The sequence below is a fragment of the Falco peregrinus genome, chromosome 4, assembly GCF_023634155.1.
Source record: "Falco peregrinus isolate bFalPer1 chromosome 4, bFalPer1.pri, whole genome shotgun sequence".
Taxonomy (NCBI): Eukaryota; Metazoa; Chordata; class Aves; order Falconiformes; family Falconidae; genus Falco; species Falco peregrinus.
In genome coordinates, this window is record NC_073724.1 from 89,781,105 (window position 1) to 89,799,208 (window position 18,104).

The 18,104-nt window shown below is 42.8% G+C and overlaps 1 protein-coding gene across 3 annotated transcripts in view; it reads right to left on the reverse strand.

Annotated features, from left to right (window-relative positions):
- TSC22D1 (TSC22 domain family member 1) overlaps positions 1–18,104 on the reverse strand; it is a 95,856-nt gene that overhangs the window by 13,069 nt on the left and 64,683 nt on the right. Inside the window, exon 1 of one of the 3 annotated variants that reach the window (XM_055801589.1) lies at positions 16,037–16,056. The exons of 1 other annotated variant lie outside the window; for it this stretch is intronic. Coding sequence is in view for 1 of the 2 variants with exons in the window: in XM_027781488.1 (XP_027637289.1) it covers positions 2,315–2,400 (86 nt within the window). In the remaining variant the exon portion in view is untranslated. Of the gene's footprint in view, positions 1–2,314; positions 2,825–16,036; positions 16,057–18,104 lie in introns of those variants that run through there. One more of the 3 variants, XM_027781488.1, reaches the window with a different exon arrangement.

Here is an 18,104-nt window from a genome sequence, read left to right on the forward strand (position 1 = left end):
GAAGTTCAGATAGGAATGACCTAAATATAACAGCACAAGACACACAAGTTTTTGTCCCTTTAACCAATACAGCCCACCTTAACCATTCCAAGAGTTAGCAGGTGCACCCAGCACTCCTTCCTTCCAGCTGACGCCATAACCAGAGCCTGAAGCATCTTCTGACTTGGGTGGGTTCCCCCAGGCCCCAGGCTCACATGACCTGCATTTCCAACCAAGTTTCAAAAAGAAATACAGAAGATGCCACGACACCATTTGTTCAGTACAAATACAGAAAAATGCCGATACACACCAGGCCTCAAGCAGACACAGCCACCAACTGCCTGCAGTACAAGAGAAGCAGGAGCTCCTGCACACCTACATAATCACAGTTTCCAGCTGCTTAGTGCTACATAGCTCCCCAGTAGCACACAGACATTAGGGATCGCTCTTCCACAGCACCCTGGCAGAGCTCCAGAGCCTGAACTCTAGATCTTGGATGTCATTCTTGCACACAAACTTTAAATGAAAAAGTATAAAGTATTTAATTTTATCTGCACTCCCTCTCAAAAAAGAGATTCTACATCTAACCTGAAGAAAGCCAAATGCTTCTTTTGATTTGGCCCACACATTCAGTAGGGTCAGTTTTGGAAAGCCAATATAACCATATGCAACAATAGCCAAGGACAGCTGCGCAAGAGGTTGAAGTTTCGCCTTCATTTGCAATTTATGGTGACGTGACAATCAGCCAGCCTGAACTCACAGAAAAACAAGTAGAGCAAAACCAGTGTCTCTGTAAATGAAACTAGAGGGAACAAAAGCAAGCGAGAAGTAAACAGGAAGTAGCTTGCTGAATAAGAATACAGGAGAAGTCATCCACATTTTCTACATAACTAACGTAGATTTTGGTTTACAACTAGAGGTGCTACGCTGGGCTGCTATGTGTATCAGTAAAAATCAGTTATAGCAAAACCTCTTAATAATGCAGAAAGGTTAAAGAAAAAGCATGTCTACTCCATCACACTTTTTTTCATCATACATTTTGTGGAACAGATTGTTTCCTACCACAAACCAATCTTCTCAATACAACCTTTCTTGCTCGGTAATATATGAGAACACAGGTCATTGCTGTACACAGACGCCACTCAAGCACAACATACCTTTTGTTGTTATATTTCGATTTCTATATAAAATCGTAAAGTATTTCCATTACACTGGTTCCTTAGGCATACAGGTGATTTTAGTGTAGTTTTTAACATTCATTTCAAAATTCAAGCATGTTTTTAGAAACTGTTGATTGCCGAAGAACTTAGTTTTTTAAAAAAGTTTTCAATGTATAAATTTATATTCTTTAAAGAGGCACCACTCACAGAGGAAAGCTATTCTCTGTGGGCAGTACCGCAAACATAACATGACAAAGGTAACAAGTGAATATGTATAATTAGTATTTATCAAAATTTATATATGAGCAAGGTTTCTGGATTTTAAGGCTGTGGTGTAACAAAAGTTACCAGTTCAGAGATCAGAAGTTACGAAGAACACATTCTGTGCTCTCTCCCACAGAAGGGTATTTGCCTTCTGTACACAGAACAACAGCTCTTTAACATGAAGAATGAGGGCATTTTCATTCCCCCAACTATCAGATATTTTTAACTCAGTAAAATAATTCTTCCCATTCACCAAGTTACTTGGTATTTCTTTTAAACACTAGAAAGGAACCAGATCAAAACCATCCACCTCATTTTTATACTGTTTAGATGGAAAGGGAGGTTAACAAATGTAATGCAGAAGACCATGTTTTATTTCAATGTCTCTCCAAACATTTAACAAGACTGATTAACTAAGCTGTTCTTTAAACACATGACAAGACAGAAAATATATTATGTATGAAAAATATTTACATGAATATGAACGTGCTTGATAATAAATTTCAAATCATGTCAAAATTGTCATTATTTGGTTTAGTATTGCATCACTTAAGATTTGGAATAACTGTAATAACTTTTTTGAAAAGAGGAAAAGTACTGTAATGGCAAACAGTTTACTAAAATATCTAAAATAATCTATATTATAAAGAGATTTCAAGACATGCAGATTTTCAGTGAATAAGTAAAACAATAAGTAAACAAAAACTATGTCTGCATGACACAGTACATTCAACCAATGTGATACTCGTAGCTTTAAATAGTTTGAAATAGTTTCAACTTGTGCCAAGCACCTTGGTTTAGGAGAAGCATTTTTAAGTACTTGCTCAAACAAATTAGTTTAAGAAACCATTTTTTTAAAAAAAGGAAGAAAAGTAAATCAAGCATCTAAAAATTAAAAATTTTATAAATACCTCTTTAGATGCTGTTCCAGGTCCAAGAATAACACTTTCATGGTTATTTGGTCAGAGCCTTGTTTCTGAAGAAGTGTCACTTTCATTGATGTATCTATTTAGTACCCACTGATTAGTTTCCCCCAGATGGAAGGTTGGAAGAAATACCTCTCAGTCCTTGGCAGCCGTAAGATTAGCATTAGCATTCCACTATTAACCACAGGTCCTGAACTCTGCAGCACTTTCAAGAATCACAAAGCCTCACCCGTTAAAGATTATCCACTCGCTTCCATTCAAAGTTTGAGGAGTTTAATTGTGGTTGGTCATGATTAACAAAAACAAGAAGGGCGAACAGTGATGACACTACAGATTCTGAGATCACATGGTGTGCTGTTACATAAAGCATCAAGAGAGATTAAAATCTTCATGATTAGGTTTTCAAACCTCAAACAAATGCATCTTCATTCAGCAGCGCCAAATTTGCCAACTCTCAAGCTGATTCAGTCTGCTCTCACTTTTTCTGAAGCATGTTAATCACTACAGGTAGCCAATTCTGCATAGAGAAAAGGCAGATGAGTTGTATTGTTTCTCAAATCAAAGTTCTAGTGCTTAATGACAACTGTAATTAGACACAGAATCAACAGTACCCAATTTGTCAAAACACATTTTACATGGGGAAATCGTATCCCCAACTACTATTATAAGAAGAACTGGTGACGGCAGTTACAGACATGCATCTGGTTAGTCTCTTCTGCAGACCAGATAAAGATCAACTCATCATGTATCAAGCCAAAATTCAATCAAATACTGTGTATTCTTCCCCATAGAAACACCAATCGCCATAAGGAATTTTTGGTGCACTGTAGTACATCTACCATCTAACTAGAAGCGTACTTGCATAGGGGTCATTATCCAACACTGCTTCGATGTAAACATACTCTTCTCTATCACTGTGAAAGCTTTTCAGTGAGAATAAAAATTGACTTGCCCACAGCACATTGTAGAGAAGTGAACGAGATTCACTTCCCTAGTCTACACAGGAGCTGGAGAGCCAGAGATACCCCCTCACCGTGGGAACGGCCAGATACTTGCAGCATGCGTGCAGGAGCTCCCACCACACAAGACAGCATGGGCATTGATGTTACACTCTTCTATCAGACGGAGACCACAAAAATGCAGACAAAACCAGAAATCAAACCTAGCAAATGTTACGTGGGCTTACTGCTAACTGCTAAAGCATGTCAGTTCCTCAGGCAGATTTGCCTTTTAAGACTATACAGGAAAGAAACCAAATAGAAGGGCCAAACGAGTTGGCTCAGAGCACGGCCATCTACTATGTAGCTGCACCTCTGTTGTACCTTGCCAAGGCACTGAAGATGTGACTGATGGCAAGAGAAGCAAAGCAGGTATTACACGATAAAAAAAAACAAACCAGCCTGGCCTGGGTGAGGGAGGGGTAGAGCCAATGCTTCTTAGTAGAACCAAGTCTACCCATCACACAAAGGGAATATTTTGGTTAAGAAGTAGAAAGGAAGCAAACAAAAAGAAATAACACAATAATTGGGGTTTTTTTCTTCCTGGCAGTAAGGGCTGCGGTGGGATTAGTTCTCCATTCCCAAAGTCAAAAGGGAATTCAGTTAATTTAAAATAGGCATCAGAGCTACTAACTGTGAAGCAGGGCAGAATATTTCCAAATGGGTCTTCCCAGAGCCTGGTACACCTGACTTACAAGGACAAAGCATCACGTTCCTTTTAAAGCACACCAGGGAGATTGAAACAGACAAGTTACACTCTACAATAAATGTTTCTCTCATTACCTCAAGTCCATCTTAACACAGCATGGAAACGGGTAACAGTCATGGCTCATTTGAGCATTCTCTTCTCACTCCCACCAAAAAAATCATGGAGGTGGGACCACTCAGATGGTGGAGCAGTTGTACTCCAGGATCTTGGTTCTCAGAGAAGAAGCACAGAGGTATAACAGCCCTGAGAGAGATGCGTGCTCTGAAAGCAGAGCTACTCTTGAAGGCTTCAAGTGGAGACTAACATGGTACAACCAAATATAAAATGAGAGGGGGTGGGGAAGGGAAATGATTTGTAGAAGGAAGGAGACTTTCAACAGGCTTTCAAGGAACAATAAGGTAGCAGCAAAGGGATCATCCATTACAGCAATTAACGACTATTAAGATGAGAAATTTTAACCCAGTATTATTTAACAGTTTCATTATTCTAGATGAAATATTACTTGTAATGAGGAATCTTGCTTATTTTAAAGAGCCAAATCATCAAGCTGACTACAGAAATGCTCAAAACCAATTTCAAAAAGCTGAACCGAGACAGAAATTACAATTTGAGTGGCATCTTTACATATCCTTTCGTAGTCAGAGATTTAGTACAGCAGTAATCTCTAAAGAATCCTGGTTACATTATCTTACGTATCACATATCCTACAACCACATATCCTACAATCTCCCTTGGCTGTTCTATAAACTACACGGCTGACCTGTGGCAGTCAGGCTCAGCTGAGTCTGTATCCCACAGAACTGCACCAACAGAGCTGACTGCTTTGGATTTTAAGCTGCCCTTCTCTTAATCCTCTTTAACATCCTTGCCATCTCTGTTGCCTGTATGCCCCTCTGTAAGGCTGCGCAGCTGACATCAGCTAGGAAGACAATCTTTCTCCGTAACTGTTGTGCATACAAGCACATGCACTGGTCACAAGTGTTTTCCAGTATGCCCGAAACAATGAAAACACATTGCAATATGTTGGAGCGGGAAAGGGAAGAAAGCAGTGCCATTAACCTTTCCCATGGACAGTCTTTCCTTTCCTATTCCAAGACACCCTCCGAACAGAAGCTCCATCATGCTAGGGGCTGTGTTAAGCCACTTAGAAACAAGGTCCAGTAAAAGTTGTGCACATCTGACCAATACATCACTCAGCTTCCAATGCTGATATGTCTCAAATCTGGGTTTCCTTTATAGCCAGAAGGATCATTAAATGTTAGATGACATGGGGGGGCGGCATAGAGGGGAATAAATGTCTAGAGACACCAATGTAAGCACTGAATATAATTAATGACAGATAACTAACCGTACTATCAATTCATGCCCACAAACAAATCAAAAGACACTGTAAAAAGTTATCCTTCCAGCATCCTCCCCATGAGCTTATGCTAAAGCCTTGTAGTTTGCCCTGCTTATTAAAAGAAGTCTTGTCAGAGTCCGTTTTAAAGTGAGAGACAAATATATATGCATGTATGATGCAGGACTACTGGATATATTCAGCTGCTTCATTCTGCAGAGAAGCAAGCGCACTGCTGAGCCCAAGAAGAGAAGCCATAGGTAGCTCCACCTCTGGTAACACTAATCACCCTCCCTCATGCTTCAGCCCCAATTACGGTGATGACTTTACAGTAAGGCAACACTCACAGGCTTAATTTGATGCTAATTCTCCAGTTATGCCAAGTAAAATGGTTTCTACACCACTGATCTAAAAGCACCTAATTCCAGTTCATCACCTTTTTATGTGGGGGTTTTGTGCCCCAGAGGAGTCCTACCAGTTTCATTTATCACAGCCATGTGAAACAGCAAAGGATTTGCGTTGTCAGTTACCAGAAACCAAATTAAATCTTAAAACATTAACTGCTCCAGAGGCAGGTATCCCAATAACCGATTTTCCTCGTAAACATTCCCATAAATTTGACAATTCTGGTTACAGTGCATTCAAGTAATTAAAAGTATTGCTCAGTTATGTGTAGGTTAACAACTTACAGGTAATAGAAACCACAAAGAAATTGTACGTCAACTGGATTAACTACATGATCGAACATTTTTACTGCCTTGAAAAATAGCCTCTAGCTGCAACTGAAAAAAGCTTGAAGTACAAGGATCTTCTTTCTTCTCCTGTCACATTCAAGAATTCAGCACCAAGCTATGCTTTCCTTCCTTTGTCCTGAACCATTCTGGCTCTTATATAAAGTGACAGATTGTGCACAGATGAATTATCACTGTGGGTACACTAGGATGTCAGATACGGGTAAGTTCCAGCATTTATTGAAACAAAAAACAACAAGATTTCATGCATGATAGCATCAGGGTACCTAGGTTCTCCCCTGGCCATAGCACTTATGCCCAAAGGGGAGGAGGGAGCACATTTCATGATACTTGATTTGCAGTACTCCTCGACAGTCTTGCTTTTAATTAAAAAAAAATACATCAGCGCAAGTTTAGATTTAGCCTGGTAACTGAATGAATCTGGCATTCAGCCAACAGAATTTACTGTTTATGTCAGTCTCGATGAAGTGCAGCACTTGAGCCCGAATTCCTCAGCATGTCACACATCACTGAGTGAGCTGCCATACCTTCATGGAGTAAACATTTAGCAGGTTCATTTCCCACATACTACAGAGGACTTAAATAGACTATAGGACTTAAATAAAACACTATAGGACTTTAAAAAAAGAGACAGCTTAAGTAACCCACAATTTACCATAGGAAAAAGCAGAAAATAAAGCACAAACCAACATTTAGACTACAGACATAAAAACCCTGATGGTAACCATGTCAATTTTGATGTGATGCAACAAACTAAGAATTATGATGCGCATGAGTGCTTGATAAAGCAGAAAATATACCAAACATTCAAGCTTTTCTGGAAGCTTTGAAGTTATAAACATGTAATCCTTCCAATATTTAAGGGCTAAAAAACTTACTAAAATAGTGATCCAAGATTCATGTAAGCCAGCACTCAGGATTTCCAAAGTTCGATCTGTGATCATACACCAAGTGTCTAAGACTACTACTATAGGGGGTTCAAAATCAGAAAAAAAAAATATCTATGTGAAGTTGTAATGTGTGTTACAGGAGATGCCCTACATACCATTGACATTGTAACTTAACTTTTTTTTTTTTTTTAATGCTTTGTTCCCCCTCACCCCCATTTTAAAATCAACCTTTATGGAGTACTTTGCCAAAGTGTTTTTCAAGGCTGCTGGTCAGCAACAGCAGCACAGAAAAAACAAATCCGACTTCAGAAAATACTCTTTAGAAGTCATCAGTGAAGCAATACACGCTGAATTATCAAGGGAAATAAAACTGACAATGAGAAATGGTAAAAAGCACAAAAAGCTGCATAAAGACATCTGCACCATAATGAAAACCAAAGCGCAGAAGTGAAAGACAAGCGCATGGATGCCAAGTTGGGAAATGTCTCATTCCCAAATACTAGCAGCAGAAATCACTGCTGTACCTTTGTTATCCTCATATTTTGAGCAGACGTAATGAAGTACAGTTCAAGAAGATAGCTTTATTTCAGTGCACCATTAAGCACTTCAAAAAAGTGTCTTTAGCTATTAACATCCTAATTGAACATCTAAGGAATATTCTTAGACATCCTACACAGTCATCACCAAGTGATACGCACTGTAAGGCTTTCACAGTTGCACAAAGGTAAGCAGGACAATTGCACAAAATCAGCCTGTTTTACTGTTGATTTTTATTTTCATCTTGGCACTATGACACATACTGTCAAAAAGCAAATCCTCCCTGTGTGAAAGATCAAGAAACACGTACAGGAAAGATCTTATTGGGTATGAAACACCCGCCTAGCCTCTGACACCACCTCCAGGCAAGGCCAGAGGCAGAGGCCTGGGGGAGAACCCAAAAAGCAGGGAGATAAATGCAGCTTCCCTACAGTACGCTCCTACCTGTCAGCAACCAGCAGCTTGAGAAGACCCTGCACAAGAAATAACAACTTAAAGTGTTTAATAACGTAAAAGAATTTTCTTCCAAGAACTGGCCCAGTTGCTTTCTTTCAAAGGAAGTACATCACAGTTCTGAGACTTTGTAAAACTCTGCTTGGTTAATTCCGAGTTAATTACCCAGAAGAGGCAGTTTTCAAACTATCAAATACAACCACCTTGACTGCTAGAGAGACATGAATTCAAATCTCAAGAGCAAACATTATTTAAGAACACGTCAGGAACACCTGGAAGCCACCACAAGCAAGAAGGAGCAGCTACCGGGAGTCATTCTCCAAGAACCACCTACGAGCAAGTGCTTTACATTCCACTTGTTGCAAATCACTGAACTTCTATCCTTTAATCACACAGAATAACAGATGTACTCGAAGCATGTTCAGGCTGTGGAACTATGTCAGTATCAGGACAAAGAAACATTTTGAAAAAACTAAGTTATCTTGGGGGAAAGAACTAATTATAAGCATTGGTACTGAATTTGTATTATAAATTAGAATATTTACTGGTAACTGCTTTTTGATTGTGAACATCAGTAAAATCAGATTAAGGCTACAGGAGACAAGCCTAGTATCTACCACTTTTACTTCCACAGGTAAGGCATCTCTCTACCCTGGCTATGTTCTATTATCCTGGTCTACAGTGAGTGCTCCTTTCCGTCACTGCAGGCACCTGTGAAACCCAAACCAGCAGAATCTCTGATTAACAAGGAGCCTGATTAACATGGACTGACACAGCACAGTAACAGCAGCTCAGCATTTTTTGCTGCAAGGGATTGTCGATTTAGTTTGCATGTTACATCAGCTGAATACAAAATTAATAATGAAGGATTTACAGACATTCATCTAGACTGGAGGGGAAGGAATCCTCCCCCCAACACAGATGTGTACGGTTGTGTTGGCATTTTTTAAACCTATGCATGCACAAGAAAACTTCAGAGAGTACTATTCAGTTGCCAGTCACATAATCCATGAAGTGGAACCTCACAGTTAAGGGTAAATAAGTTTCAACAGACAAATGCAGCATGAAGCAGGACTCACAAGCCTTCTTATTGAGAAAGGCCATCCAAAACCTTCACAGGCCAATTCCAAAACAAATCTGCACCCTGCCCAAACCTCCAAACTGAGGCTCATCACTAGGTGTGGGCTAACAGAAACCAGTTACAGCTCTTCTTGGAGACCAGACACTCCTCAGTAATACAGGAACTTTATGAAACTAAATTACAGCCGACATTCCTTGGGCATTTGGTGACATTTGTATTGAAGGAGTAAGATAAAGATTTACAACAATGTAGTTGTAGCCATTATCAAGACAGGAAGAGTTTTTAACTCTACAGCTCTCTTCCCCCAGACTTTTCCTTTCTTTCAGATTCCAGAGAGCAGTGTGCACTCAGGCAGCAGTTGAGGACCAAAAAGCTTTGGGCTCCATGAGGCTAGCATCTTATTTTTAATGTCAGCCTGTTGTAAAATGGAGGCAAGTAGAATGATGCAGCACTCAAACATCAAACAAGCACAAATCCAGACAGAAGTAACCAACCCCTTTTGGTACTGCGAGTACAGCAATTACAACATGACCTTCGACGCTCTAAATAAAGCAAGCTGCAGAGACCAGAGACTGGGTTTCTCTGCCATGCCCATCATCCCCCCATCGAGGGAGCAGCACTTTGCCATCCTGACTCTCTTCAATTAGGCCAGATGCTCTGAGAGGTGAGATCTTGCTAAAGAGAGATACTCTACTGTTTCAACCAGGATAAAGCCCTTCACAAACCCACTGCTGTCAATGGGAAGGGCACTCCACCAGGTCCAATCATTCAGATGCTGGACCACCAGGACTAGAGCTATTGCAGCACAACCTCCCATGAGCAGCACAACACAGGTGCTGCGTGTGCAGAAGGAAAAAGGGTGTAACTTGCTGCTGAAACTTGAACTTTAGGACCTGGCAAGCATTTTGTGCATAATCTGTTCTCATGCAGGTAACTTTCATGGTGCTGTGCAACCTACCCAAACTTGTATGTTCACAGAAAGCAGCATAAGTGCTTTAGGAGGTTTGATGGGAAACCAGCAGCAACAAAATAACACCGCAGGTAGCAAACTAATATCTTGCCATGTTGAGCTACTGATAATACACCTTTTTCTCCCTGTAGTGAATGCTCATCAGTGGCCCACCATGAATGATTACGCCACATTAGTTCAAGTCAACAACACCCCAACATTAAGTATTAGTTCCTTTAACAGGCACTGGAAGACAGCACTAATCCTATACTTGATTATTTTTACTGTGAACATTTAAGTCTTACACAGCTCTTACCCTGTATTTATTTTTGTATTCTTCTAGATTGATTGTGTTCAGCAATGTTTTATTTCAGAAAAGACTGACAGTCACAACCTTCAATTTTCTTATCTGGCTATGTGACAACAGCAAGCAATTCTGAAATTAGCTGCTTCTGACAAAGCATTTTCTTCAGAGACTGAATGTATTTTCATTTCTTACCTTATCAGTAAGGAGTACAGAATGTGACAAAGTTGCAAGATGTGCTGAAACGCCTCTCTTCTAAACCAGAGATTGGGACTTCAGTTCCGCAACCAGTAATTATCATTTTCTTGAAATTAATTGCTCTAATCAGGTAAGTAAAAGCTACTGAAATTACTTGGGAGACCAAAATAGAGGTTTGGAAGATTATTACTGCATCTCACAGAGGAAGAGATATTATTTTTATACATGCTATTATTAACGAGACTGAGAAATGTATTTATCATGAAATTAAATATTTAGTAACAGAATCATAGGAAAACAATCCAAGTACAGATTTGAAAATCAAAAAACACGTCACTGAACTAAAAGAGATAAGAAGAGAACAGAAATAAAAAGGCAAGTGAAAGCAGGGAAGGAACAGGGAGAAATAGTCAGAGAAAACAGCAAGCAGAGCAAGGCAATAAAGACCGAAGGGTCAGAAACCGCATGAGGGAGTGAAGAGGATAAAGGAATTATGGGCTAAAAATACCCAAACGAAAGGTAACAGCAGATGTTATTTTTTTGGTACATTTAATACAACATCTGAAAAACAGAGCATTTCTGGAAATGCCAGATTTTTCTAAAAAAACCCCCAAAATCCAAAACAAACTATACAAAGGAAAGGATTAACAAATTAAACCTACAATGAGCAGCTGCAAAAGGCCTGCCACCTCCCTTGGAACAACAGCACTTTGATTCATAACCCAATACCATGACATCACTGTCTTATGAAGACAGCTTTTGGAAAAAGAGGAAAAAAGGGAGAAAAAAAAAATCAGAAGTTTCAGACTCTCAATCTCTCACCTTCACGTATGTGAGCAAAAACTTCCAGCCTGTAACGGCTCCCTTCTTAATTCATGCTTCAAATACAATGTACTAGAGAAATACTTTAACCTAAAGTACCAGAGGTAAAAGTTACATTAGCCAAGATAGTTACGTGGCTCAGCTTACCCCACTGAAAAGGGTTAAGCTGGCAGTGCTAGAGTAGCTCCTTCCAAAGCAACTCACACAGCCCTGAACTGTGCAGTGTGCATTCTGTAGCCACACAAAAGCCATGCAAATTCTCCTGTCAGGAGCATTGCAGTTCTGTACCGAACCAGCAGCCCTTGGCTTAACCAGTAAGGCAGCTGCCCTTCAGTGGAGATGGGTTACACAGTGCAGTGGTTAAAAGCAAAAAAATCAGCCTACACCTGTGTTTCCACAATCACAACTGACTGTCACAGCAAGCATGAGGATTTTTTAGGACAGCAGCACTGTGTGAGCTCCAAACAATACAGTGCTATTTTCAATCCTCTTCAGAGAACAGTGAGGAAGAGAGAGCAAGGAGGTGTTTTGAGTGGGGAGGACAGACACAAAACTAGTTTATTGACCTATCTGCATTTCAGCTGTTGTTAATAACAGCTAATGCTTCATATCATTCACTGAAAGATGTATCAGAAGTAAGGAAGATGAGCTCCAAGCGTATTCCAAAAAGTCTCTGTAATTCTGGCTTCTGAATATCAATTTATCAAGTTATAAGAACTAAGAGTTCTTCTTTCCAAGATGCCCAGGGAAGAAGGAAGATAATCAAAGTTTATTACTTTCTCCTTCAGTGACCAGTTCAATATCGCATTAAACATTTGTGGTGACCCCTACTGGTACATACATACTGATCTAAGTCCAAAGATTCAAACCTGCTCAGGCATTCATGGCAACAGGCCTTCCACTCAACGACTGAATTTCACAGGTTTTAATAAAAAGCACAAACACAGCTAACATGTCAAGTTAAATAACGTTCTTTTCCTCTCACTCCATTACACATATTCCACTATTGTATTTCACAATGGGCTCCAACTAATTGCCTCCTACTTCATCCTGCCCACAAGTTCTTGCCTTCTCTTTTGTACTGGATCTGATGGAAAACCAAAAACTATTACCTGCTACACCACATGAACAATGTAAGTGAAGGCAGAAAAGAGTGACCGGCAGAGAGGGAAGGCAGCTTTCCCCTTCCTTAGATACACCCACCCACCAAATTCACTATCACGGTAAGGTCTTGCAGAAAACACCAGACAGGAAATACTAGCAAAAAACCCCACAACCCCCAAACATGCAATTTTGTCCTTATTGTCTATCTGGATATTCTGTTGTTAAAGTCAGGGAAGGAATAAGAAAAGCAGATAAGGAAGATAATATTTAGGCCACTTTCCTGGCTAATTGTGTTCTCTAATGACAACCATCACAGCAGTAGGAGTTCCCTTTCCCAGTCTACAGTTACTTGTGTGGCGTGTCTGATTCAAGACTCTTTGCAAACTGCCAAGCAGAGGGCATGCTCAGTAAATAGAGATACAAACAGACTGTATTTACTTGTGTCAGAAGTTTATCAGAACAGTTGAAGAACCACATTCTAAAGAAGATAAGCAGGCAGGCAGAAAGAACATCAGAAAAAAAAAAAAAACAAAACCTAAATTATAATCAAAGCTACCATATTGAGACATACAACAGCAAGTACAATTAACATTTAACTTGTTACTTGAAGTTTATTTGAGAAGTGACTGAATCATTTGTGCCTTGGAGCAAAGAGGTGTTGACACAGATATAGCATTAGCCAATTATTTTGCTTAATAAAAAATACGGTTAAGTCATGAATTTGTCACCTGTGACAGCGTTTGGTCCATTGAAATGAACCCTTCAAGATAAGCAAGTGGTTAAAAAGAAGAAAACTCTGCTTGTAATAGTACTGAAAGTAATGTACATATTGGATATGGTCTTTCTCAGAGTTCTCTTTAGCGTTAGGAAAGATCAGACGTCTAGAGGATAACACCCAGCCTAAGGCTCAGTCCCTGCCTTTCTCTCCACTAATCACAGAAGCGGCCCAACACAACGAACCTCCTGCACTAAGGTTAGCCTCTGTAAATGTCCTTCCCTCTCATAAAGCAGTTTCTTCCAGTGGCCAGCATTAAGCCAAACTCTAAAAGGGAAGCTATTAAACCAACCAACCTCCCCCCCCCCCCCCCCCCCCCAAAATAAACAAAAGAATCAATTCAATGGACTAAGAGAATTCTGGTAGCTAAAAGGCATTAGGCACAGCACCTAACGGCACTCTGACTTCATAGGATTACTCAAACTCCTCAGTTCCCTTACTGTGAAGGAACTTGGTAGCACCTTTTCTGTTCCTCTGCTTTGTTCTCTTGGCTTCTAAGTGCATCCAATCGCCCTTCCGCACTTCTCCTGTATTCTTCTCTCTGTCCTTTCTCACACATCTCCCTTTGCTTTAATAAACTAGCAAACAGTAAATCTGTCAGGTGTTCTCCCTTCCCCACCCACTCCACCCCCAACACAAAAAAATACAGTTGGCAATCAACTTCCAAGCATGAGGGAAGTGCAAAATGTGTAGATGAAGGCAATGGCTATCAAGCATGCATAATTCATCGGACCTACGGCTGCCTCTGTAGAGAATGGAAATAAATTCTTTCTTCTAGCACACCACACTGGAAGAAAAGATGAGATCCACAGAACACACAAAAGATCAATACAGCACCTTTAACAAAGCCAAAGGTAACGAGGGGAAGAAAAAAAAAAAAACTACTGGAGAAAAAAATCATTATCTATTACCTGGAACTGCACAGACTAACCCTAAAATGATTTTAGATTCAGATATTTTTATGTTTCGTTCAACAGCTCCTAAAAAGCGCTCAAACCCCAGAAATTCCTACTGGTCTTAAGAAGAGTAGCTAGATTATGATTTCTGAGGAACCTGAACCTTTGTTCAACTGCACAGCAAAGGTATCTGAAGAAATTGGAACAATGTCTTAATTCTGTTTTATCATTTGTCTCTATTTTCTTGCCAACTTGAATTAGAAGAAAGAGTTTTCAGTCTCAAATTGCAGTTCATGGATGAAAGTAAGTTTTTACTAGAATTAAAAGGCATTCCGCATAGCACATCTTTGTTTTTAAAGCAAGTGGTTACTCATGGTGACTTCAAACTCCCTTCATTCACGTTAAGTGGCTGCTTTTTTCTTCAAGGCCACTATTGTGTCATAACTCAACTACTTATAAAACACTTGTGTATCTCCATACAACAAGCACGAAAGAAATTATCCATTTTTGCTACAAACACTCCTCTAAACCCACAAAACCAACTTTTTCTGGTTTTCTTCGCTTTTGCACCTACTTATGAAACTGCCACCTGATATCAGCACTAGAAATAGATGCCTAGAATAGCAATGCAGCTTTTTAAAGAAATCCAAAACAACAAAAACACTATCATTTGACCATGTACGTATTGTTCAAGTGAAACCAAAGAGGTCACGCATATTTTTAAACTTCCCATACAGCACGCTACACAAAAGAAAAAAAAAAATAGGAATCAGGACAGCACAATGCTTGCATAACCAGAAAGTCCTCAGTCTTGCTGCAGGAAGGCTCAACATCACCCACACCAACCCTGCCCCCAGAGGGATCCTTATACATAGGATTAACTTCTACAGTCACGCTAAGACAGAAAAAGCTCCCTATTCACAACTAGAAAGTTAAACAAGAAAAATACAAAGTGTAAGTACAGGTATAGACCAGATTCCTCCCAAGCATCTCACAATTTCAGAGTTACTCAACCACAACAATTAAGAATGCCTTGAGTGCGCTGTACCTGAGCAAACTCTGTTCCAGTGCACTACATTACCGACACTGCAGCCTCAGCTGAATGTAACCCAGTCCTGGCAGCTTTGAAGCTTTTTCTGCCTTTCCCTCTAATGCTTCCCTCCCGTGGAGCCTGTGGGCTTGGAGAAGCAAGTCACTCCTCTAGTCAGAGGTACACAGCTGGCTTGCAGAGATCAGGCAAGCCCCTGATGACAACTTGTCCCCAGAAGCCTAGCTCTAAACATTTTCTATTCAGCTTTTAACTTAGAAATGAAATAGGAAACCCCAAACCAGAAATCTGCAGAATCAATCCATAGCGAGATATTCACCATCATAGATAAAAGCAAAACAGGCAGACTTGGTGCCAGAAAAAGCAACCTTAATGCTATTAGCTACTTCCATCAATCCCCCCGTGGAAGCCCATACATAAGGTCAGTGGCAAGCTCTGCCTAGCTCAGTACCATTTCACAGCTGCCATATGCCAGCAGAGTCTGCATCCTTGTTGATTATAGCAGGGCAGCAGCGCCCCTTCCCCTGACCCAGTCCCCGCTAACCCTGTTAGGTTTGGTCAGATGTAGATCCAGCTGTTTGTAACTACCAGTACACGCAGGCACGAGCTGTTCTTGACCAAAGCAGTTCTGGTTTTCACTGGCTATCAAACTGCGTGCAGTCAGAACCCTGCTTCTAGCAAAACAAGCTCCTTAAGAGTAAAAATCCAAATCAACTGTTCAGAACTTTAACGCCTCATAGGGGAAATGAGGACCCTAAATTGTGCAAATTCCTCGTATTCTGCCCACTTTGCTCACTCAGCACCGTCCATACTGAACTCCCATCACCACTGTCAAGGCAACGAGGACTCGACCTTCTCGCCCTCCGCAAGATCTTCCCTCGGATACTCTGCTGAAGCCGCACTCCGGAGTTTTAAGCTTCCACTATGAAAAACCTCAACCTGCGGCGGCCACTTTCCCCCGACTCCCGAGGATGCTGCCCGAAGAGAGGCAGTGCTTGCGCGGGACACGGCTACTGAGCCCGCTCGCCACAACTCAGCGCCGCGCGGCCCCGGGCCGTGCCCGTGCCCCCGCCGCCTGCTGCCCGCGGTGACTCTGCCCCGCCACCTGGTGGCCGCTGCCAGCGCCAGGCCGCGCTGCCCGCCGCCGGCGCCGCCGCCCGCCCCCCCCCCCCCCCCCCCCGCCCCCCTCCCGAACCGGGCAGGGGCGGCCGCCCCCCACCCTTCCGTAGCGGTGCAGGTTTTGCGGCGGCGGGGGGGAATGAGAGGGACACGCAGCCCGCCCGGAGCCGCGGGGAGAGCCCGGCCCGCCCGCGCCCCGCCGCGGCCGCTAGGGAGCGCTGTGGGGCCGGCAGCGCGGCAGGGTCCGGCCGCTCGGCTCGGCGCGCCCGGCGCCCCCACAGCCCCCACCCCCCCGCGGAGAGACCCTCTGCGGGGACCTCCGGGCTCCGAGCCGCTCGGACCGCCGCTGAAAAACCTGCTGGGAAAAAAACAAACAAACTAACCAACCCTAAACGTGAGATGCGCCAATAAAAGGGGAAGCAGCGGCTCAGGCCCTCCGTCGTTCCTCCAGAAAACAGATTCGTGCCCCTGAAAACAGCCCGAAAACCGCGGCACAAGGGGCCGGCTTCGCCCGCCGTTACAGAGATGGTGGCTACGGGTACAGACACACGAGTACGCCGTTCCTGCACTGAGGCTGGCTGTAACCGGACAGCACTGGGAAGCGCCGCACACAAAGGCCGGCTCGCAGCGAGAGGCGGGCAGCCGGGCCCAGCCCCGAGATGGGACACCGGGACCGTGGGCACATCTGTCCCCAGCTGTGCGCATCCCCCCAGGCCCGGGCCGCGCACCTCCTACCTGCTTTTATATCCTCCCCTAGTAATCTTCTCTTACTGCGGAGTCAAGGCATGAAGAACGTGCCGAGGGGGAGCCCACGGGGACCGGCTCCTAGAGAGAAGCTGAGACCGCAGACCTCCGCCTTGGGCCGCTCCCAGCCCCACCGACTGCCCTGAGAAAGGGGGTGCCCCCGGGATGCAGCACCAGCCCTGCCAGCCGGCCCCTTCCCCAAGGCATCCATCAGTCACTTACTACACTTTCAGGTCGAAGAAGAGCTCAGGGCCAAACCCGGTATCGGTTTTCCCTCCGAGTAAAATTTTTAAAGGCAGGAGCAGCCCAGACACATCGCCCCCCACCCCGCGCTCCAGCTACAGGCAGCCAGCCGGGCTTTGACCGCTGGAGCCCGCTACTGAACGGGGTACGGAGAGACGGTGACCTGCAGCAGGCTCCCGGCACACCAGGTTTTTCTCGGGACAGTGAACCTCCAGGACGCCGCAGCACAGACTGCAGCACACCCCGCTTGCCAGCTCAAGTCAAGCTACAACAACACCCGCCCTCCCCTCGGTCCTCTCTCACCAGCAACAAAGCCACAGGCAAGGGTAGCAAGTTACGGGTGTCACACCAGAACATCCACGCTGGATGAGAAAGGAAAAAAAGCATTTCGGTTTATGGAGGCATAATGTCTAAGAGACACTTCCCCCCCTCCCCCTTCCAAAACACCAAATTGACATTATTATTTAAAAATCCTTCATCTTTCCCCACTGTAAAGCCAATGTCACTTCTCAGATCAAAGTAATCCTTGCATTAATTGGATTGCTAGATTCCCTCCGGTGTCTTCCTGAAAACTTCCTTAAACTTACTACTTTCCACTGCTGGGTGGTCATTAGATTACCCACAACACACACAGGCCCACAGCCTTGGAGCTTTATTGAGAAGAGAACCTCACCCTTTGTGCCAGCCTAGCAGCATATGACAGGGGAAAAAAATACTCCGAAAAGTTGGTCTAGCCAAAGATGCCAAAGGGTCATTGAACTCTCCCCCGCAACCCAGTCTAGCTTTGCTCACTGGCAGTTACCTCTGAGCAAAT